This window comes from Mandrillus leucophaeus, unplaced genomic scaffold (assembly GCF_000951045.1).
Source record: "Mandrillus leucophaeus isolate KB7577 unplaced genomic scaffold, Mleu.le_1.0 Scaffold352, whole genome shotgun sequence".
Classification (NCBI taxonomy): domain Eukaryota; kingdom Metazoa; phylum Chordata; class Mammalia; order Primates; family Cercopithecidae; genus Mandrillus; species Mandrillus leucophaeus.
Genome location: NW_012103721.1, coordinates 1,628,760 through 1,653,659, shown reverse-complemented (window position 1 = coordinate 1,653,659; position 24,900 = coordinate 1,628,760). Strand labels below are relative to the sequence as shown.

General features: G+C 38.0%; 1 protein-coding gene across 2 annotated transcripts in view; it reads left to right on the top strand.

Annotated features, from left to right (window-relative positions):
• Positions 1-24,900, top strand: part of CAMK4 (calcium/calmodulin-dependent protein kinase IV) — a 272,932-nt gene that overhangs the window by 170,273 nt on the left and 77,759 nt on the right. For both annotated transcript variants that reach the window (XM_011989399.1, XM_011989397.1), the window contains one exon: positions 11,348-11,420. In XM_011989399.1, the coding sequence (XP_011844789.1) occupies positions 11,348-11,420 (73 nt within the window). The remainder of the gene's footprint in view (positions 1-11,347; positions 11,421-24,900) is intronic.

Genomic DNA, 24,900 nt, shown 5'->3' with positions numbered 1-24,900 from the left:
CCCTCCACCACGCCCAGCTAATTTTTGTGTGTGTGTATTTTTAGTAGAGACAGGGTTTCACCATGTTCACCAGGATGGGCTGGATCTCTTGACCTCGTGATCCGTCTGCCTCAACCTCCCAAAGTGCTGGGATTACAGGCATGAGCCACTGTGCCCAGGCAAGGGGAGATAATTTAAATATCATCAACTGGGGAATGAACAACCATTCAACTATGAAAAGGAATGTTCCTTTGATACACACCTTAACATGGATGAACTTTAAAAAGTTTATGCTAAGAGAATAAAGCCAGACATGAAAGACTATATATACTATGACTCTGACTTTATAAGGAACTTCAAGAAGGGGAAAATATATAGACAGAAGCAAAGCAGTGGTTTCCTAGGGCTGGAAATAGAAGTGTGGTGGGGTATAAGACATTTAGGTAGTTCAGTCTTAATAGCTTCTATTTTTCCAGTATTGTTAAAGAAGGGAAATTGATCTCCTAATACTAACTGGTAAAGAATGGAATAGGGCACTTGAAGAAGGAACTGTGAAGATCTTTAGAGAGATTGGGAGAACAGATGAGGGCAAGAATAAGGGCTTTTGAGGAGCACTGAAGGTCTGCCAATGCTGAAGGCTATGCATGTTTGGAGACTCTAGTATGCAGCATTATATATTACTGGCTTACCCCTCCATATCATTCCTGGAGTTTTGGACAGAACCTCTTTTTCTCTTGGCTTTCATCCAGCTTTTCAGCCATCTCCCTCTTGATCTCTTTCCTGAGTTCCTCTTCCCCTCCCCACCTCTTAAGTTCCCTTTAAACTTCTCCTACATTCTTGGTAGATGAATTTGACACTCACCTGTAGCTTGAGCCACACTGGTGGCTACAGTCTCAGCAAAGATGAAAACTGTATTTTCAGCAGTCTACTAGGCTTCTCACTAAGTCCCATCAGCACCTCTAAATCAAATGAACTCAGCATCCCTCTCTCAATCTCACTCCCCTTCCCTGTGACCTGATTCACCAACTAAACTAATCTACATGAATTTCTCCCTTTTGCTTTAGATTCTCCTTCTCTCTTCCCTATAATTCTTCCTCTAAGCAGCTTTGAAATCTGTTCCCTTTTCCCTTTCCCAGTGTTTCTGCCCTGTTGCGCCTTAGCATTATTTCCCATTGCAGTAGATTCCTAGAGAGTATTACTTTCACTCCTTTTCATCCATCTGTGTTTAAGCATAGATCTGATCAGGTCAGCCCAGGAAGCTACTCACTACTTTCACTTAAAGTCAATACTTTTAAACTTGACAAAAAAGCCCACTCACAATCTGGCCCCACCTTACCAAGCTGGCTGTACCACCCACTTTGTTCTCTTCCCACCAATCTATTAACCACTGTATATTGTCTCCATCCTCAAGGAGCTCATAGTCTAAAGAGGGAAAGTAAAAATGTGACATGGACTCTAATATTTTTTAAGCATCACCTTCCAAGTAAAGCATATTAGGGATTATAATGACCACAACATCACAATTTTTTTAATGAGGGCTAGGAAATAAAAAGAAATAAAAATAAGAATCAGGACATAAAAGAGAGATCATCACATGTTTTGTGTTTGTTAGAGATTGGCCCCTTTTTCAGCTCTAAGTATTCATGTGGGGATGATAAGTGCTATAATTAGGGCATAAACACAGTGTGTAGAGCACAAAACAAGGGGGTCGTGTAAGTCAGAAATCGCTTCAGGAAGGAGTAAAATCTTTTGAGCTGACTCTTATTTGAGAAATTGGAAATTAGCAGGCGGAGGCCAGAAGGAAGGGCCTATTGGGGCAAAATGATGTTCAAAAGCACAATCGTACACTGTTGGGTAAAATATGAGCATCTCAGTCTCGATTTTAAAAGCTGGGCTAGGTAGAAAGCAAGCAGGGGCTAGATATTTATTGAGTGAATGATTAAATAAACAGTGTGCTCCTAAGCAATATATATATCTTTTTTTTTTTTTTTTTTTTTTTTTTTTTTTTTTGAGACGGAGTCTCGCTCTGTCGCCCAGGCTGGAGTGCAGTGGCGTGATCTCGGCTCATTGCAACCTCCACCTTCCGGGTTCACTCCGTTCCCCTGCCTCAGCCTCCCGAGTAGCTGGGACTACAGGTACCCACCACCATGCGTGACTAATTTTTTGTATATTTTTAGTAGAGATGGGGTTTCACCGTGTTAGCCAGGATGGTGTTGATCTCGTGATCTTGTGATCTGCCTGCCTTGGCCTCCCAAAATGCTGGAATTACAGGCGTGAGCCACCACACCCGGCTGCAATATATGTATCTTTGAGTCAGGTCTTTTATCTATAGTATGAGGAAAGTAGACTGGGAATCTCTTAGGCCCATTCTCAGATTTGCAATTTGATTTGATCTCCTCTTTCTCTTGTCAGCTCCCTGGCCAGCACCCACATTGATCCACAAATCCCTGACTTTCTTCTTAGTATTCAAATGTAACAGGTGCTAGTACTACTTTTGAAACTACATTTTTGAAAAGTATATGAACTTAACATTCTTTGGCAGGAAAGTTCTTACAGAAAGCACCAAAACAGACAACAGTGTCATCAATAAAATGAGAAGCTGTGATTGAAACTTACAAAGAAGTGGTAGATTTACGTGGAATACAGCAGTTTTCATTTTAATATTTTTTTGTATGTAACAGCGTAATGGTGTACTAGCAGCCCTTAAGTCTTGGTTCCTGAAACTTCATATTATTTGGGGCTTTTACTCTCTGTCATTTGATCCTTTAGCACACATTCTCATCAGACCAATATCTTTCTCACATACACCTAGTCATCTACAGTTATTATGCAGCCATTTGAGAAAAAGCTGCGAGTGGTGGGCAGAGCAGCAGGGCTCCTAATCTATGTGCCAGGAAGTCTGGGGCCTCAGGATATGATCAGATTAGAGCTCTTCAGCTGCTGTGCGCGTGTTAACTGCCTGGATGGAGATGCGCTCAATTCAATTTGTGGCAATTAGTGTGACAGAAGCAAATGCACCAGAGTCATATATTACAGCAGCTCCATAGAGAGAAATAGGCATTGCCTGTATTTTTTCATCCTATAATTTTTAAATGATGGGAAGAAAAACACACCAACTGGGGAGAAGAGCGCGGGCACCAGCACAGTGAGCTTTGGAAATAAAAGGCACAGTCATGGAATAAAAGAAGCTGTTGAAGCCAGAGGCTTTCAGTAGAGGAGCCTGGGGAAATGCACCACCTTCGCTTCCTTCCCAGATCTCCAGATGTCTGCTACGCCCCCTGGTGGCTGAAGGACCTTTAGGAACTGGGGTCTCAGGGCAGCCTTTTGGGTCAGTGTGGTGATTAGAATCCTAGAAGACATTTTGTTTTGAGCTCTGAGCCCTCTGGCCTAACCCACAATGGAAGGCTGGGAAACTGTATGGCACAGAGGCAAACCACAGGGCCCTGGGCCTGTGACAATTATCTTAAAGTGCTGGTAGCATCTTAACTGCTTATTATTTTTCAAATCACGAAACAGAGATTAGTTTACTAAATCTGAAGAGAAATACAGCAATAATTATGTTTAAATATGAAAAAACAAAAATACCAGCCAAAATTATCCCTCTATTTTTACAGCTTTAAAACCCCTACAATGATTAAATATTTCGTTGCTTCTAAAACTCAGAGTCATGAGTGTGTTTCATATAAAGCTATAAACCCTTGACTGTCTATCCATGGTTCAATTTCATTGGCAAGTTTTTTGAGATGCCAGCTAAGTTGTATACAGGAATTATTATGTGTTACTTCATGAAAGAAATACTCTATTTTAAGGAATTTAAATTACTTTGATTTTGTTTAAAATAAATTTCTAAAAAGATTCATGTTATTCCAACAGTATCTAAAGCTATGTAACTCTGAGTTTCTCCTAAAGCCAGCAGTAATCTCTTCACTTATTGCATTGTCCTCTGGGAAGCATCCACACAGCTGTTCTTCCTCTGGAGCCGTGGCCAATGTACTTGTGAAGGGAATCACATCTGAGTCCAGTGCTTTTGTTCCCCATGATAATGAACATAGGCAAAAGTATTGTCCAAATGTCCACAATCTGAAATTTTTCTGACATCCATTCACTTTGCAATTGGTATTGATTCCATAAATATTTACTGACTATGGGCAAGTCTTGCGGCTAGGCTGTATGGGTGACCCAAGCAACAGTCTAGTGAGAAGGCTAATAATTTTACCACAGTGCCCTGCAGAAGGCTTTGGACAAACACATCTACTGATGTCATACAACTGAAATTGAGAGAAATGAATTGCAAGATTTCATTTTCCTTTGCTTGGTCACTGCATCATCACTTGTAATCATGGTTCTAAGTTGTAAACCTGCATTTATGACTCGAATTCATTGCTACTGAACTTTTTAGTCAGCCATGGATAGCCTGAATGGCAGCTCAACTTATAAAATATTTAAAATGGGATGTCTGAGTTTCAGTAACCTAACCCTGTGACAATCTGGTTAAAGAATCATTTGGGAACAAAACTCCTTTTAGCAGAAGCTGCCTGGAATAGAAGCAGCTGAAGGGTGATGGTTGGCCAAGATACAGTGTGCAGAGTTCACATTGAAATGAGGTGGGGAGGCACTTGGTTTTGTGCCCTTGCCCCTCATATCTACTCTACGGATGCCGTTTCTCACTACAGAATTAATAAATCCCTTGGTGGTACAAACCCTACATAACATACATTACATCTATGATAATGTTTTTTGTTTGTAACTTTCTTTACTCCACCATCTGTCACCTGGGGCAAGGCCAAAATCTTATTCTGTTTGTATCCAGCAAGTACCTGGCTCACATTAGAAGTTAGGAATGTGGATGAATATCACCATCTTCTTCTTCCATACCTATCCTCACCCCCAACTGCCATTCTCCCTGCATCTGAAAAATTTCTCTACACCTTTCAGGTGTGAGCGGAGATATAGCTATTTCTGGAATCCTTTCCTTACCCTACATGGCCTCCAGAATAGATTACCTGCATTTTCTCAGAGCTGTCAGGCCATTCTTTAATACCTCTATCACATCATTTAGCACACGCTGTTGAATGTTGTCTGTCTGCTTATACCAAGAGAAATCCCATGAGTGCAGAGGCCATATCCAGTTCACTACTGAGTGGTCAGCACATAACAGGCACTCCCTAATATTTATTGAATAAATAAATTAACAGATACGTCTGTTGAAATGCATCCTCTGATTAATTAAATGAATTATTTCACTAACTTAACATATATTGGGGAAAATTAGTAAAGTTTCCATTAACTGTTCTTCATATACCTACTACTCCTCTCTCCCTCCACCTGAAGACAGCTCCCAAGAAAATTTACTCTTCCATCAAGCCAGGCCCTGGACATTCACTCAAGAACATATTCTGAAACATAGGCACTATCTTAGTCCTTTCGGGCTGATATAACAAAATTTCTTATAGTGAGTGGCTTATAAACAACGGAAATTTATTTCTCACAGTTCTGGATGCTGGAAAGTCCAAGATGAAAGTGTCAGCAGATTCGATGTCTGGTGAGGGGCTGCTTTTTGATTCATAGATGGCACTTTCCAGCTGTGTCCACACATGGTGGAAGGGGCAAAGAAGCTTTCTAGGGTCTCTTTTATAAAGGCATTAATCTCATTCATGAAGGTTCCTCCTTCATGATAGAATCACCTCCCAAAGGCCCCACCTCCTAATACCATCACATTGGTGATTAGGTTTCACCATATGAATTTGGGGGAGACATAAACATTTAGTTCACAGTAGGCACTTAACCCTGAGTTATAGCCAAATGAAAATACAGAAGATACTTAGGCTGAAGCTTGAGACTACATAATAAACCAAAATATAGAGAGGAGATTCTAGTGGGTGAAATACTGCCTTTCCGAAGAGTGCTGATGCCTCTAAGAACTGTGTCTTTAATAGACACCTAAGGGAGACAGCTCATGGTTGTGGAATTTGGCTCTGTTCAACCACAAGGGGTGCCATTTGCACGAGTAGTGTGCTCTGGAAAAGTATTGCAAAGCAGCTGTGGTAAAGCTCTAGCCTGGGTGAGTGACTATGGGGCAAATCCACACTGTTGTAGTCCAGGAGATAATTTATTTTATTCCCTTCTGGAGATAATATAAGGTTGCAAAGAAATTTAGCAGCTATTCTTCTCCATCATCTTTGTAACAACTCCCCTCTTTTAACAAAACTGGAGAAAGCCAAGCTCCTGAGGCTGTAGGTACAGGGCACGGAGGAGACACTAACTACATTTGTGCTGGATGATAGAGATACCACAAAACCCATGTTTTGAGTAAAATGCAGAGAATGATGTCATGGTAGCCAACATCCTGAACTTACTCTGTCACAATAGTACTTCTTTTCCCCTTCCCTCATACTTAATTTCAAAATGTTCAGAAAGTATAGCCCCAGGAAGCATTTCAATTACATTTTTATAATTAGACCATTTAACCTAATCGTGAATTGGAAAATTTCATAGTTTTGTAAGTAAATATCATAAGAAAATGATACTCAAGAACCAATGAGTAGTCATTCCCTGAACATTGTAATCTATTTTCTCTTTTCATTTGACCCTAGTGCTGGTAAAGTATCCCAAAAATAAAAAGATGATGAATTTGCCTTGCTTGCCAATGTTCTAATTAACTAAATAAGGAAAACAAGATAATTGAAATTTTTGCATCAATATATTTTTTCTGAATTTTAATAACTATAATCATTGAGGTCTTTTCTTTTAATACATTTTTTACTTTTGACATACCTATTTTGTTCTGCTTCTTCTCACCACCACCCCATCTCCTATTTTGGAAACATTTTATAGATTTTAAATTCAACTTTTAATACCAGCTACTTTCAGAACTTAAAACTTCTTGTCACAACATCTAAAGAAAACAGAAATCAAAGAAAAGTACTTTCTGAAAAAATGCTATTTGAGGTACTGTCTAAGAAAAGTTTCTATTTAAAATTACAAACATTGTTGAAACTGTCCTTTATGTTTTGAAATGACCATATTCAAACTTTGTGCCAGCTGAAGTCATCTTATGCAAGGTGGTAATCTACAGTGCTATTAGAAATGTGTTTTCTCCTGAAATTCTGGAAAGTTAGACATAGCAACAAAGTAGTTTTTCAGTCTTCCAAAAGCTCCTCATAAGACTAGACAGCAACTAGTTCTAAAAAATCAAAAACTCAATGACAATATCTACAGCAAAACCAGGTGACAGGGTATCCACATGAAGCCTAACATACAAGTGAGTGACGACCAGCTAATGACAACAGGAAGAGCCACATGGAATTATCACTTGTACACGAAGAAGCAAGGGAAGCAAGAAGACAAATGAGAGACCCCAAAGTAGGCAAACACTCAAGTCTCTCAAATCGTCAAGTTATTTGAAAGAAGCATAGGTCAATAAAAAAAAAAAAAAAAAAAGAAGCCGAAATTGGGAGAGATTTTTACCACCCAAATTTCTGAAAAGTACAAGGGGTGCACCTGCAGTAAGGTCTAAAAAGCTAATTCATTGTCAAGGTCTTGTGAACTCCTGAAACAAAAATCTAAAGTCCCTTGGGGAAAATGTTCTACACTTAGGAAAAACTGCTGGGAAGGGTATCCAAATTAATCAGTGTAGAGACGGTAAAGGCAAAGGAATGAAGTTCCAGGGGAGGGAAGAGATCTCAGAAAGAATGAGGGCATATTTTTGAATGCTTCATGAACATAACCAGAAAGTTAAGAGCCATGAAACTAAAAAAGATATCCTGAAGTATCACTCTGTCGAAAGGTTAAGTAAACCGACTTGGCTTAAAAATGGACAGCAACAGAAAAGTATCTCAGTTAGTTCCAATAGAGAATGATTATGGGACATGGATGGAGCTGGAGGTCAATAGAGGACAGACAATAAGGAGGAGAATAAAGTTCCTTTAGGCAGTGAAAGCATGTCAGGAAGAAACACCCACAAAAAAAAAAAAAAATGAAAATAAGATAGTGTTACAAAATAAGCTAAAACTAAGAAAACTGTAGAAAAACAATATAAATCAAAGGTAGAAAAATTCTTACATATGTATAATTGCACACCCCAAAGAAGAAAACCAAGGCAATGGAAGAAAACATTCTACTTCAAGAAAATATTCCTGCAATTTAAAAAAATAATGAAAGCACTCTAAATTGAAGGATTATGCCACAAATCAAAATAACGCAACCCAGAACAACTAACATGTTTCTCATTAAACACGTCTTAAAATACTTTAAATTAAAAGAAGAATTCTTTGCCCACATTCATGCAAAAAGAGCAAGTCAATTATTTGGAGAAAATCAGATTGTCATCAGATTTTTTGAAAATCACATCATGTATCAGAAGAAGAAAATTGTCGCCTACTTAAGATAATGAGGCTCCCTTTGCTCCTATTACTTTGAAATAATATTCTTTTACTTGTTGCTAATTATACAGCAATCAAGAAGTTTATATTTTTCAAGCTGTTCTTATTTCTTCTCAATTTTGACAGTTATATATTGTATCTGCATTGTAAGTTCATACTAGCTGGATTGCTAGTGTATTAGTCTGTTCTCACACACTATAAAGAACTACCTGAGACTGGGTGATTTATAAAGAAAAGAGTTTAATTGACCCCCAGTTCCACATGGCTGCAGAGGTCTCAAGAAACTTAACTATCATGGCAGAAGGTGAAGGGGAAGCAAGGCACATCTTCCCATGGCAGAGCAGGAGAGAGACAGCACAAAGGGGGAAGTGACACACACTTAAACCATAAGATCTCATGACAAGTCACTCACAATCATGATAATGGCAAGGGAGAAATCCTCCCCCATGATCCAATCACCTCCCACCGGGCCCCTCCTCCAGTTTGACATGAGATTTGGGTGGGAACACAAATCCCGAAAATCCAAACCATATCAGCTAGTTAATGTCAGTATTGCTGAGAGTACAGAACAAACCAAAAAAGAAGAAACTAATGTTAAAAACATTAAAACAAAAATACAAACACTCCTAAATGCAAAAAAGTAAAATTAAAGAGGAAAAGCACATAAAATGGACAACATGGTAAAAACATATATAAAACATTTTGTACATATTAATATGATAGTTTGTCTAGGAAATGGGGAATATCAACATATGTACATATATATTTATTTTTTAATTGAAGAATAAAATGTAAAATTAGAAAAATACTATCTGCCACTAAAAGTGTACTTCTAGAAGACAATGACTTAGTCTAGGTTTGAGGCAGCAAATGTACAAAATAAACCTCAGATATTGTATTATACTGGATAGAAAAAGAACCACCAAAGACTTCAGAAGCCAACCTGCATAGCCTTCTACTCACCCGGGAAGAGCTAGAGCAGATTGAAACATATAAAATATGGTTAAATCCATACTTTCAAAATGATACCAGAAGATGAACAAAAACACTAACTGGTCACTGAAAATGTTGGTGAATGAACTCATTATTTTGAAAACTGGTAAGTTAAAAAACTAATGATTTATCCCCTCTTTCCTATAAGAATTGTATTACTAGAAAATTTTTAGCTAACAAAGAAGCAATGATAGATTTTATCAACTTGAAACTGCTAATGACTTGATGGATCTAGGCATTGATAATCAATTACTGTTATCAACATGAAATGGAGCATAATTGAACATGTAACTTGTGAAAATACACAATACTCCCTATAAAGTGTATTTGCTAAAAATTCAACCTGAGTCTAATCAAGACCCTAATGCTATCCATTAATAAAAAGTAGAGAGGGCAGAGAAATAGCTCCAAAGATATCAAGGCTATAGAATGAAATGTAATCCTCTAGAATCAAATGTGATTCTATCCCCTTGATGTCTTCGGAGCTATTTCTCTGCCCCCCCCCCCTTTTTTTTATTAATAGATAATGCTGGGGTCTTGATTAGGTTCAGATTAAATAAAGAAAATGTACATATACACCATGCAATACTATGCAGCCATAAAAAGAAATGAGATCATGTCCTTTGAAGGGACATGGATGGAGCTGGAGGCCATTTTCCTTAGCAAACTAACGCTGGAACAGAAAACCAAATACCACATGTTCTCACTTACAAGTGGAAGCTAAATGATGAGAATACATGGATACAGAGAGGAACAACACACATTGGGGTCTATAGGAGGGTGGAGGGTGGGAGGAAGGAGAAAGAAGATCAGGAAAACTAACTTATGGGTGCTAGGCTTAATACCTGGGTGATGAAATAACCTGTACAACAAAGCCCCATTTTTTTTTAGAGAATCACATTGCCAGGCAGGGAGACTAAAGAACAAGTGACCAGCTTTCAAAAAAGAAACACAACAAAAATGAAACAGAGATGGAGAAGGGATTAAAGGGAAGAATGGGGCCGGGCCCGGTGGTTCAAACCTGTAATCCGAACACTTTGGGAGGCCGAGAGGGGCGGATCACGAGGTCAGGAGATTGAGACCATCCTGGCTAACATGGTGAAACCCCCGTCTCTACTAAAAAATACATAAAACTAGCCGGGCGTAGTGGCGGGCGCCTGTAGTTGCAGCTACTCGGGAGGCTGAGGCAGGAGAATGGCGTGAACCCAGGAGGCGGAGCTTGCAGTGAGCTGAGATCCGGCCCCTGCACTCCAGCCTGGGAGACAGAGCGAGACTCCGACTCAAAAAAAAAAAAAAAAAAAAAAAAGGGAAGAATGGAGGGAGAGAAAGAGAGGGAGAAACTACAGGTTAAAAGAGACTAAGAGATATACTAACTAATCAAATTTCATGGACCTTATTTGGATACTTATTCAAACAAGTAATTTAACATGTTTCAGACAATTAGAAATTTGAAACATTGCATATTTGATAATATTAAAAAATTATAGGTATGTGATATTGGAATTATGACTATGATTTTTAGAGGGTCCCTTATCTTTTAGAGATAACCTCCTTAACTATTTAGAAATGAAATTATATAATGTCCAATGTGTGCTTCAAAATAAGAAGGAAGGAGTGGAAGTAATTAAGCAAATAAAACTTCATGAATTTATAGTTAAAGCTATGTGACAATTACATGGGGGTGTTTCATTGTATAATATCTACTGGCGTATGTTTAAAATGATTCGCAAAACAAAGTTTAAAACAGACAAAGTGTTTTTTCCTCAAATGCAACGGATAGTTCAAGCCAAGGAAAAATAAGAGTATTTCATTTTCCTAAGTAAACTCAAAGACTTTTAGAGTGTCAGTTTGTGGAAATCTTTCCCATGGTAGTATGGTAGCTTGTTTCACTTGTTTACGTGCACCATCTTTAACATTAATGTACTTAACTTCTTTTAATATCCACTCTTCTGAATGAATGTGCCTGAGAAGCATTTCCTTTCTTTTTGTTCCAGGATTGTGGAAAAGGGATATTACAGTGAGCGAGATGCTGCAGATGCTGTTAAACAAATCCTGGAGGCAGTCGCTGTAAGTATGAAGTAACAGCAATGGTGCAACTCTTAGTCATCTCTTCCTTTTACAGAATCATCATTTAAGAAATGCGTATCTGTGATAAGCCATACATTTTACAGCATAAAGGTGTGAAGTATTTATTAGAAAATGTGTGGAATAAGGTGGGCATGGTGGCTCAAGCCTGTAATCTCAGCACTTTGGGAGGCTGAGGCAAGCAGATCACTTAAGGTCAGGAGTTCCAGACCAGCCTTGCCAACATAGTGAAACGCCATTTCTAATAAAAATAATAAAATTAGCTGGGTGTGGTGGTGCACATCTGTAATTCCAACTACTTTGGAGGCTGAAGCACAAGAATTGCTTGAACTCGGGAGGTGGAGGGTTGCAGTGAGCCAAGGTCACGCCACTGTACTCAAGCCTGGGCGAGAGAGAGAGACCCTGTCTCAAAAAAATAAAAATAAAAAAAGGAAAGAAAAGAAAAGAAAAAAGATCAGACAAAAAGAAAAGAAAGAAAATGTATGGAATAAATTGATATATTCTATTGATGACTCAAAGTCTGAAAGATGCAGTCCTCTACATAATGCTATAAGTGTATTAAATTAATTTCCATTCTATTATTAGGAGATCAAGCGAGACTTTGGTGCCTTTAGTCGTTCTTTAACTCTTTTTTTCCCATTTCTTGAGTTTGTTTCTTCATTGCTTTTGTTTTTTAATTTGAGAGACGTGGAAGAAGGTTGAATGTGATATAGACCTTGGAGCATAGAGATTATTGACTTTTCTTTCAAGAAAAGAAATGAGTTAATTAAAAAGAAAGAATGTAGCAGTTTTTTCAAGGAAGAAACATAAATTAATATTTTAAATTGGAACACAAGTTTTGTAAGTTAATGGTGAAAATAAATGCATACACATTTACAAAAATATATACTGTTGAGAAGCTCTTTGAATTGCATTAAGTAGGTAATATTTGCCTGTATAAATCAGACCCAACTGGCTAAAAGCTTCCCATGTATTTAATGGTGTCTAATATGTGCTGGAACACTTTGGTGATTCATTTATTGAATATGAAACCAGAACAGATGATTCTTTGAACATTCAAGACAGGGCCCAAGGAGGGGTATTTATCAGCATCACGTAAATAGACAAATCTATAAAATATATCCAGAATTAAGATATACTCTATTATTCGGAGTTGTTTAACCAAAATCATTATCCAATACCTTGAGAAATCAGCCACAGTGACAGAAGCACAGGTCCTATGAGTTTTACCCACATCAAAAACAGGAAGGAGGGAAGGAAAGAGGAAGGGAGGGAGAGGGGAAGGAGGGAGGGAGGGAGGGAGGGAGAACTCTGATACCTAACTAGCTTAAGTACCAATGATGAAAAGGAAAAATAACTTTTGCATAAGGCTTCTAGAAATAGCCAGTTGAACCAAATCTGTTATTGAGCTATCAACACCAATTTTAATTGGCTTTATAGCCCAGTCTTTCCAAATTATTTATTCCCATAAAAGTGTTTTGATCTTTTTGCTATGGTGAGGGATGAAAAGTTTGAAATGGGAGTGAATAAAACCTGGAGAGGATGCCAACACAGCTCCTGATTATGTACATATTGAATATCAAATTCATCTTCTCACAGTACCCAAATAGCCACCCCATTTCAGATTTTCATCACACATAACATATTTACCAATTCTGGTTTCCTAGGTTTGCACACTAGGTAATGGGTTTCAACTCTTCCATTTTCTTATCTTACGTAGACCTTTCCAACTTCAGTTGAATCTTTCTTCAAATGTGTATAAACTTAATCCTGTTCTCCATCATTCTGTGACTGTTGCTGGCATGCTTTAAAAAAGAAAGAAGAAGCACTTTTAATTGCCATTAACTCCTATTCTTGTTTTTTTTTTTTTTTGAGATAGAGTCTCACTCTGTCACTCAGGCTGGGAGTGCAATGGCTTGATCTTGGCTCACTGCAACCTCCGCTTCTTGGGTTGAAGTGATTCTCCTGCCTCAGACTCCCAAGTAGCTGGGACTATAGGCGTGTGCTACCACGGCTGGCTAATTTTTGTATTTTTAGTAGAGATGGGGTTTTACCACATTAGCCAGGCTGGACTTGAACTCCTGACCTCACGAAATCCGCCCATCTCCACCTCCCAAAGTGCTGGAATTACAGACGTGAGCTACCGCACCCAGCCACAATTCCTATTCTTAAATATATAAGTCTAGAATCATCTCTTGCAATCACTATTTTTATTTTGTTACTTCTCCATTTAATAATGGCAGTTTTATACTTTTCTTAAATACCCATTTTAAAACCTCATTTCTTGTTATTATACATAATAAATTAATCAAGTAAACTTGCTGGCCATAGCCCACTGTCACTTTACCAGAATCAGTCGGGCAGCTGGTATAGCAGTTAATAATACTTTGGCAGTGAGACAGAGCTAGGTTTGGTTTTTAGATGTGTGAACTTGGACATGTCAATAAATATCTTTGAGCCTCAATTTAGTCTTGTAAAATAGGCATGGCAATTAACCTAACAGGATTGTGGAAAAGGTTAAATGAGATAACTTGTGGAAATCATAGAAATGTTCATAAAAGAGGGAAAAGAGGATAATCAACTTTATACTCAGTACATTCATTTAAAGATTTATTAGATGTTGTAGATGTATACAGATACACTTACACCCCAGCTAAGTACAAAAAACAAAACAGTTGTGTAATAGTATACTCATTGATCTAGGTGCTGATTGTACACTTACACCCCAGCTAAGTACAAAAAACAAAACAGTTGTGTAATAGTATACTCATTGATCTAGGTGCTGATTGTACAGAAAAATTCAGTTTGTAAAAATTTGGTACACTTACATGTACTTTTCTATTCTTATATTACACCAATAGAAAGTTTAAAAAGGAATTGTCCTGAAATTTTAGTACGTTTGTATGGTTATAACAGGTAATATATCCTCGAGTCAGCATGCTATGTGTGTGTATGTGTTTGCAATTTTCCCAACTGGATTCATGTACTTTTTAATGTTTCTAGTTCTATCACATACTGATGTTTAACAGGCAGATTTCTTTTTTCCCTTCTGGGACAGTAGCACATTATTCTCTGATATCACTGTCTCTGTGAGACAGTAGATAGAGAATGTATCAATGAGGGGAGAGGGACATGTGCCACTCAGTCTACCGCCCTCCTCTTTTTATGCTATTTTACTGACAAAACATTATATCAAAATGAAGTAATCTTCAGAATAATTGTTCTGAGTGATCTTTGTTTGCTTCCCTATATGTGAGTAACAGAATGCATACTATCAGGAAGGGTATACTGTAAGGCCACAGAGGTGTATGAAGACAGCTAGCAGCCTGGACTCTGGTCAGAACTCTTTCCTTCCCCCACTGCTGCTTTTTTCTCATCACCTGCTTCCCTCTGCTCTCTTCCAACCAATATTCTCTACTTCTTAGATCCACATAGTGACGTATGGTCAACTTACCCATCCTGTTTTAGCATATTAAAGTAAAAACCTAAATCTGACTAAAAATGAACACAAATATCATTTGATCTTAATTTCAGATTTTAGAACAGAAGCCACATGTGGCTCAACTTGACTCAGGCTTACTTCCCTAGTCCAGTCAGCTGTGGATGGGGTGTGAATTGTGCAGGGTGTGAAATGTGGCTGGCCAGGACTGGGGATAAGGGGGGTTGTTCTAAGAGAAAGACAATTGTTTCTTTTGAACTAGGCTGCCACACCAAAAGGCATACCTTTTTCTACTGTCTGTTCTGGTGTGTTTTTTTGTTTTTGTTTTTTGTTTTTTTCCTTTTACTGTTTCTTCATGTTTCTCTCCATTCCTGAATTATCATTGCATCCTAGATGCAGTTTTGAATGACAGTCTGTTGTTTATCACAAAACCATGATTTCACTTAGAATATGATTTCATTTTGGCGGAAGCCCTAGTTGTTTATCATGTAGGAATTAACTTTTCTATGACCAAATTTAGTCACTCCTCACATTCCCACATTTCCGTCTTTGTAATTCAAGCTGTTTTCAGTAGGTGTATATTCCTGATTCTCTCATTCACTGATACCAGCCAAAACTCTTACAAGGTTCCCTCCATCTTCTTCATCTTGGTAAATGGCCTACCATTCAGCAATTGTTTGCTAAAACCTAGAATTCACCTTACGTCCAAATAATCCCAAATAATAATCAACAGGTCCAGTCAGTCTATCTCCACGTTATAACCCAAATTTGACCATTTTTCTTCATCTTCACTAAGCCATAGCCCTAGTTTCAGTCTGCATAATCTCTCACTCAGACTGCTATGCAACCTGCTTCTACTCCATTTCCCTCACATCAGCCAGTTATTATTTAAATCATAAATTGATTATATCATTTCCATACTTACACCAGCAGTGGCATCCCATTGAAAGTAAAAAAAACAAAAACAAAAACAAAAACAAAACTCAAAATGCCTTAACATATCCTAGGATGTCCTGCATATTCAAGTTCCTTCTCACCACCCCAGCATCACTTCCTACACTACACTTGAGCTACACTGGCCTTGTTTTCCAACCCTCAGAAAGGTCTCAGTTAATTCCCATCTCAGAGTGGTTGTCATTTCCCTGCCTGGAGCCCTCTTTCTTCATATCTTCCTGTGGCTCACTTCTCTACTTCTTTCAGGTCTCTGCTGAAGTGTGGCTTCTCCAGGGGGACCTTCCCTGACCACTGTACCTAAAATAATAATCACCGCTACGTCTCCAAGCCATCTTCATTTCTATTACTACGTGGTGTGTCTTTTTGCACTTATAATTATTTAAAATTGAACAGTATTTTGTCTGTTTTGTGTTTATTATCTCTCCATAAAAGTAGGAACTTTGTGCTTTTCACTTTTATATTCCCAGAGTCTGAAACAGTACATGACGAAGTAGGAGCTCAGTAAACACTTACTGAATAAGTAAATGGAAATTGATGAAAACATGAAGAACGAACCATCATTCTGTATTTTGTCTTTCTGGATAATGAGCCATGTATTAAACATCTTTACTGTTATTTTTCTACTCATTTCATAAGAGACAAAGCTTTATAACTTACTTCTGTGAATGAAATTCTTTTTGTTTCCTTACTACCATTTCATTCTTTCCTGTCATTCAAAACTCACCTTCTTCGGTATGTTCTTTCTTTGCCTCCATCCATTCCGATCAGCTCTTGATTCTTTAGGAGGCTTATTCCAGTGGGTGTGCCTCAGTATAGTCTGTCTCTTATACACATCTAGATGTGTATAAGAGACAGTACATGTACTTTTCTATTCTTATATTACACCAATAGAAAGTTTAAAAAGGAATTGTCCTGAAATTTTAGTACGTTTGTATGGTTATAACAGGTAATATATCCTCGAGTCAGCATGCTATGTGTGTGTATGTGTTTGCAATTTTCCCAACTGGATTCATGTACTTTTTAATGTTTCTAGTTCTATCACATACTGATGTTTAACAGGCAGATTTCTTTTTTCCCTTCTGGGACAGTAGCACATTATTCTCTGATATCACTGTCTCTGTGAGACAGTAGATAGAGAATGTATCAATGAGGGGAGAGGGACATGTGCCACTCAGTCTACCGCCCTCCTCTTTTTATGCTATTTTACTGACAAAACATTATATCAAAATGAAGTAATCTTCAGAATAATTGTTCTGAGTGATCTTTGTTTGCTTCCCTATATGTGAGTAACAGAATGCATACTATCAGGAAGGGTATACTGTAAGGCCACAGAGGTGTATGAAGACAGCTAGCAGCCTGGACTCTGGTCAGAACTCTTTCCTTCCCCCACTGCTGCTTTTTTCTCATCACCTGCTTCCCTCTGCTCTCTTCCAACCAATATTCTCTACTTCTTAGATCCACATAGTGACGTATGGTCAACTTACCCATCCTGTTTTAGCATATTAAAGTAAAAACCTAAATCTGACTAAAAATGAACACAAATATCATTTGATCTTAATTTCAGATTTTAGAACAGAAGCCACATGTGGCTCAACTTGACTCAGGCTTACTTCCCTAGTCCAGTCAGCTGTGGATGGGGTGTGAATTGTGCAGGGTGTGAAATGTGGCTGGCCAGGACTGGGGATAAGGGGGGTTGTTCTAAGAGAAAGACAATTGTTTCTTTTGAACTAGGCTGCCACACCAAAAGGCATACCTTTTTCTACTGTCTGTTCTGGTGTGTTTTTTTGTTTTTGTTTTTTGTTTTTTTCCTTTTACTGTTTCTTCATGTTTCTCTCCATTCCTGAATTATCATTGCATCCTAGATGCAGTTTTGAATGACAGTCTGTTGTTTATCACAAAACCATGATTTCACTTAGAATATGATTTCATTTTGGCGGAAGCCCTAGTTGTTTATCATGTAGGAATTAACTTTTCTATGACCAAATTTAGTCACTCCTCACATTCCCACATTTCCGTCTTTGTAATTCAAGCTGTTTTCAGTAGGTGTATATTCCTGATTCTCTCATTCACTGATACCAGCCAAAACTCTTACAAGGTTCCCTCCATCTTCTTCATCTTGGTAAATGGCCTACCATTCAGCAATTGTTTGCTAAAACCTAGAATTCACCTTACGTCCAAATAATCCCAAATAATAATCAACAGGTCCAGTCAGTCTATCTCCACGTTATAACCCAAATTTGACCATTTTTCTTCATCTTCACTAAGCCATAGCCCTAGTTTCAGTCTGCATAATCTCTCACTCAGACTGCTATGCAACCTGCTTCTACTCCATTTCCCTCACATCAGCCAGTTATTATTTAAATCATAAATTGATTATATCATTTCCATACTTACACCAGCAGTGGCATCCCATTGAAAGTAAAAAAAACAAAAACAAAAACAAAAACAAAACTCAAAATGCCTTAACATATCCTAGGATGTCCTGCATATTCAAGTTCCTTCTCACCACCCCAGCATCACTTCCTACACTACACTTGAGCTACACTGGCCTTGTTTTCCAACCCTCAGAAAGGTCTCAGTTAATTCCCATCTCAGAGTGGTTGTCATTTCCCTGCCTGGAGCCCTCTTTCTTCATATCTTCCTGTGGCTCACTTCTCTACTTCTTTCAGGTCTCTGCTGAAGTGTGGCTTCTCCAGGGGGACCTTCCCTGACCACTGTACCTAAAATAATAATCACCGCTACGTCTCCAAGCCATCTTCATTTCTATTACTACGTGGTGTGTCTTTTTGCACTTATAATTATTTAAAATTGAACAGTATTTTGTCTGTTTTGTGTTTATTATCTCTCCATAAAAGTAGGAACTTTGTGCTTTTCACTTTTATATTCCCAGAGTCTGAAACAGTACATGACAAAGTAGGAGCTCAGTAAACACTTACTGAATAAGTAAATGGAAATTGATGAAAACATGAAGAACGAACCATCATTCTGTATTTTGTCTTTCTGGATAATGAGCCATGTATTAAACATCTTTACTGTTATTTTTCTACTCATTTCATAAGAGACAAAGCTTTATAACTTACTTCTGTGAATGAAATTCTTTTTGTTTCCTTACTACCATTTCATTCTTTCCTGTCATTCAAAACTCACCTTCTTTGGTATGTTCTTTCTTTGCCTCCATCCATTCCGATCAGCTCTTGATTCTTTAGGAGGCTTATTCCAGTGGGTGTGCCTCAGTATAGTAATACCTCGTGTAGCTGACTGGGAAGCTCTCTTATTCAATTAGTGAAAAATGGATGTTCTCAGCATCAGAATTTTCCACCTGTTTGAGTTATACCAATTAAGAAATAAAAGAGTCCAAGCAGGGATGTTCCAGATACGGCTGCCCCACATAACACAGGATAAGAGTTCCTGGAACTCTGACTCAAGTCTGCAAAGATAAATTAATTAATCTATAGCTAATCCTACATTTAAAAAGAAATTATTGAGGACTTTTTGTTTTTGTTTTTGTCACTAAGTTCCAGTTTAGGAGCTAAGCTAACACATTCAAGTCAAATGTTCCTTGGAAGAAGCTTTATAAAAATCAGATTTTCTCTGATTATTGCAATTAAGGGTTAACTTAAAGAAAAAAAATTAATTTCCGTAAGAGTTCCACAGGTAGAAAGCAAAGCAATTTAAAACTTGTCAGAAATGGCTGGCATTTATGAAATAGTTTATTGTCAATTACACAGCTATACATAGCTATAAAAATTGGGACAGTTGGGAACTAAGAGTAATCAGTGGTACATCTCACATTTCCTCTAGATAACTTGTATCTAGGCTAGTTGTTGAAAACATAGAAGCAGAAAACTTAAAGATTGAAAAGTTCTTGGGAAATATGTTGCAGGTATAATTATACTCCTTATGTAACATATCTTGCAGTCCTTCCTTCCCTCCCCATTCCATCCTAATTCTTGCTCCACGTATTTTACAATATTTCTCTGACTTTAACCTTGCTCCTTCTGTTTTTCTGGCTTTAAATAGTTCTTGTGAAAGCTTTTAAAGTGTGTTTGAAAGACATTTCCATCTTTGGATTTGAATTCATTCAGTTAGTCTTCAAGAGCAGATCCTTAAGTCCTCTTGAGTATTCTCTCTTCTTGTAATGAATTCCAGTGGTCCCAGGTTAAATGGTCTAGGTCAGTCTGGACATTCCAGAAGGGTCATCCTGTAGCAGCACAATGCCAAACCCCTTTTCCATGGACTTGTAGGGATAATTAGGGAATATTCCCTCTCCTCTGATATCTAATACTGTTGCCGCCACCTTCAGTTCTTTGTCACCACTGACACCTGAGTGTTTCTCTATTTCCAAAACATCGTCATCCCTCTCATTATCCCCCATGGATGCAGGCTTTCTTCCCTTTTTCTAGCTACAGTTCTCTTTTGTATGTCTTACTTTCAAAGTATGACTTTGGAGCCTAGAGAAATTTGTGCATATGGAACATAGCACTGCTGTCCTGTCCTCTCCTCTCCTCTCCTCTCCTCTCCTCTCCTCTTCTCTCCTCTCTTTTCTTGAGACAGAGTCTTGCTCTGTTGCCCAGGCTGGAGTGCAGTGGTGTGATCTTGGCTGACTGCAACCTCTGCCTCTTGGGTTCAAGCAATTCTCCTGCCTCAGCCTCCCGAGTAGCTGGGATTACAGGCACATGACACCATGCCTGGCTAATTTTTGTATTTTTAGTAGAGACAGGATTTCACTATGTAGGCCAGGCTGTCAGTACTGCATTTCTTTAAGAACTACAAGGAAATGGGTAACTGTGAAATCTATTTGCTGTTGAATAACATAGCTTTTTGGTTAGGATTGTGTTAAAGACTGTGATGGTGGTGAAGAGTTACAACCAGGAGCATCTAGTCATTTAAAAGTCAACATGGTATCTGAGCATCAAAAAAAAAAAAAAATAGAAAATGGACATTATTATAGGGAGGCAAGAAAAGATGAAATTGCAAAAGCTTCTTTTGATTAAAAAAATTTAACCTGTAAGTCACTCTCTAAAACAGTAACAGATTTAGCTTTTTATATAGAAAATCAATTGATAATGAATTGATGACTAGATACTCAAAAACTGAAAAGGCAAAAGAGAAACACTAAACTAAGGTATTGTGTATGGAGCATGTGTGACAACTTCAGGAAACAGCTACCCCTAGGACTGGGGGAACAAAATGAAGAGGTTAAAATTATTAAAACTTAGAGGATTGAAGGAGGTTCTCTATGGACTTGTGAAGAGGGCTCCCTGTTTGACTGGTGTAGGTGGCTTGGACCTCAGAGGAATTTCCCATGAAGCTGGACCTCAGGTCTCTGAGGATGATGCTCCAGCCAGCTAGTGCTGGTGTTGCTGATTAGAGGCACTGAGACTGGTTCTGTATGAGTTGCAAAAGCTGCAAACTGGAATCAACTGTTGTTCCTGGAACCACCCGCCACTGCAGGGTGAAAGAGTGCCTCCAGAGAGACATAAGAATAACAAGCAGAAAAACAGACTCAGAAAGCAAATAGGAAGGAACAATCCCTTCTTCTTCTTCTAGCCTGCCACTCTCTTTCCCTCATGCCCTTTCATGGCAAATCCAAATAGAGAGCCAACTAGAGAAGGAAAAATGTGGCTTGAAATTTCAATCTCAGTATCATAAAGTGGACTACGGTAGAATGGGTTTTAGGTTTGGAGACAATAGCTTAATAAATTCTACAGGATGTTATTCAAAAACAGAAATAAATTCTCAGTTTCTGTTTTTATTCAGTCTTCTAAAATGTTTATAGTCTACTAAAGTGCATGAAATGGTTCTAGAGTTCAATGAAATCAAAACAAGAGCAGTCACACTAAAATAAATTACTATCTGTATTTAGTACTGAGTACTATGCTTAATGATGTGTATCCATTTAACAGGCATTATATTATTCAACCTTACATTATCTGACACATTAAAAGCATTTTCCACTTCGACCTCTTATTCCTCATTGGCAGAAAGCCAATCTCCCTTGTAGGAACATGGAAAGTACCAGAACTTTTCTCCCAGCCTCCGTTACAGCTAGGGCAAAGTCATAGTGCGCAGCTCTGCCCAGTGAGTTCCTTGAGACAGTTTGCTGATGAGTTTTGGGAGAAGTTTTCCCTTAGCACAGGAGACTCAAGGCAAGAAGAGTCATTTGTCATTTTCACTGGCCTAGTTGGGTCTGCATATGATGCTGGGAACCACTTTTGCTGTCTTGTAATTATGAAAAGAAACATAAGTCATCCTGAGGAAGGCAGAGAAGAAAGATGACACCATTGGAATTCTCCAACTTCTTGATATCTCAGGGAGGATAAAAACAGTTTCTCAATATTTCAGTTTTAAATTACATGCCCTGTTACTTGAAGCAAGAAGATACTGAACTGTTTTTTCAATAAACTTTTTGAGTATATGCTAACAATTTTTCTGTGGTCAGAGCAAGCTGTATAATTTTCCATCCATTTAAACATAACAGAAAGAGCATACTTCTAAATAAAAAGATTCTGGTCCCACAAATTTCTAAAAACTGATTTTCACTGAATATCAAACATACACCCACATATTGCTAAATCAGGATTAAGTATGATTTGAAGGGACAATGAAGTTTAAGGGTTTTGAAAATAAAATTGCTTTTGACACTTGTTTTTGTTTCTATGAATGTCATTTCCTGCTTGAGTCCGCTTACTGTCAATTAATAGATTCAGAGAGTTCAAGTAATGAAAGGTTAAAACAGAAAATGCAAGCTTTTTTGTTGTTTGTTTGAAACCTGTCAGTTCCTATGGTATTTGCTTTTTCTTTCTCTGGAGACTTTTGTCTCTTGCTACTCAGGTTTGAGCACTGATCTTTGGAGGATAGATTTTAATTAATGTAAAGTTTTAAGAATTGAAGCACTAAAATGATGATTTTAACTGTAAAAAGTAAAAAATATTAAGAATTGAGAGATCACAGTTCCCAGAGAAGAAATAACAAGCTGTTCTGTTAATGCTATAATATTTTGATTTATAGACATAGAATAAAGTAGACTAGTGGCCAAATCAGAACAGAGATATTTTTTCAGAAATTTTGGAACAGAGGAATAATCTACATTCTGAAATTATAGTGCAATATTGGAACACAGGGGATCTAAAAACAGTTCCTGAGCAGGGGAGAGGATTTCCTTCTCATTAAGTTTTTCTGCACACCGTTATCACTAATGATAATAATGATATCCAAACTTTACCAAATTCTGCCCTCATGGACTTCCCTCTTTTGATTCTCAAGTGAGCTACCATAAATTCTGGAGCATGTGTCTAGGAATTTTCTGGTCATCTTTGTTAACTTAAAAATCACTCAATCCATAAATTTGGAAAGGAACCTGTATTTCTTATAAAAGGTTACAGGCTGTAAGGTGACATTTGACAGGTTGGGGAAGTGCGGCCAGTGCAGCCTGCGGCAGAGCCTGTTAGCAGGCATTTTGAAGGAGGAGGGATCGGGGTAGGAATTTTATGTTGAATGACTTGGCTAAGCATACATATTTAACAAGGTACAGTAGGAGTTATGAATATTTATGGAGACAGTCTTAACATATGCATATTGAACAAACATGCAAGGTACATGTGACCCATGTTCACTTTGAGGTGGAGACTTAACAACTAAATGTATTACAATTGGACCCTAAATTTCAATAGGCACTTGGGACATTAGGACACTTGTGTTGCAGCCTCTGTAAACCGGCTAGAACCAGTCCATGATCAGTTCTTATCAGGAGAAAGTTACTGAAATCAGTCTCTTGTAATTATAGCTGGTGGAAAAGAGGCTGAGGGTCAGTTAATCAGTGCCTAGTGGAGCTGCAGTTGTTTGAACCTTGCTTATCTCAAGGTCAGTGTTTGTTTAGCTGCTAGAGAAAAAGAAAAACCTTGTGGTGGATAGAACATAGTTCATTATTTACGTGTGGGGATACATGACTTAACTCTTGTCTGTCGTGTCCTTAGATCCTGTGTATAAGTTGGTATTTCATTGCCACAAAGAGTCTGTTTTGTCAGTCTTAAGATCTCTATTTTAACAGGAATGCTGGTCAGTAGTTGTGTCTAAACTGCAAAAGGGAGGAAGTATAATGAGTCATGTTTGACCTCCCATCCCATCATAACCAAGAACTCAGTTGTTAAGGTTTTTCTGGGGTCTCCTTGGCCAAAAGGAGGTTCGTTTCATTGGTTGGGGACTTAGTATGTTATTCTTAGCTTACACTGTATACAAAATATTATTTTGATGATTATAGTCTAGATGACTTTTGTTGTTTGGGGGTTTTGTTAATGTTGGATGTGATCAACAATTCAATTCAACAATTACTGATTCCCTAGTTTATTCCAGACTTTGTTCTAGACTTTGAGATATAGAGGTCAAGAAACTCACCAATAAACTGGGTGGATAGACACATAAACACATGGCTACAAGATGGTAAAAGTGCACTTAGTGATTCAAAGGCATCAGAGAGGGAATATGCTATTTGATGTATCTAGAGAGAAACTGAGTCAGAAAATATCTTGCCAGAGAAAGTTGTATCTGAATTGGAGTTTAAAAGAAAATTTGGCCAGGTGTGGTGGCTCATGCCTGTAATCCCAGCACTTTGGGAGGCCAAGGCAGGTGGATCACAAGGTCAAGAGATCGAGACCATCCTGGGCAACATGGTGAAACCCTGTCTCTACTAAAAATACAAAATATTAGCTGGGCGTGGTGGTGCATGCCTATATTCCTAGCTACTTGGGAGATTGAGGCAGGAGAATCATTTGAACCCAGGAGGTGGAGGTTGCAGTGAGCTGAAATTGTGCCACTGCACTCCAGTCTGGTGACAGAGTGAGACTGCATATCAAAAAAAAAAAAAAAAAGGAATTTTATAGTTTAATTATCAGCCAGTATGAAAGAAAAGGAATTTACATAATACTCCTTCTTTCCATTTTTAGGGAACATAGTAAAGGTACAAAGGCACAAACTCTGGTCTTTAGTTATTTCTTGAAAGTAAGGTACATATGGTGAGAACCAAGGCTTAAAAAGACAGGGAGACTGGGCTGGAGGGGCTCAGGTGACTTA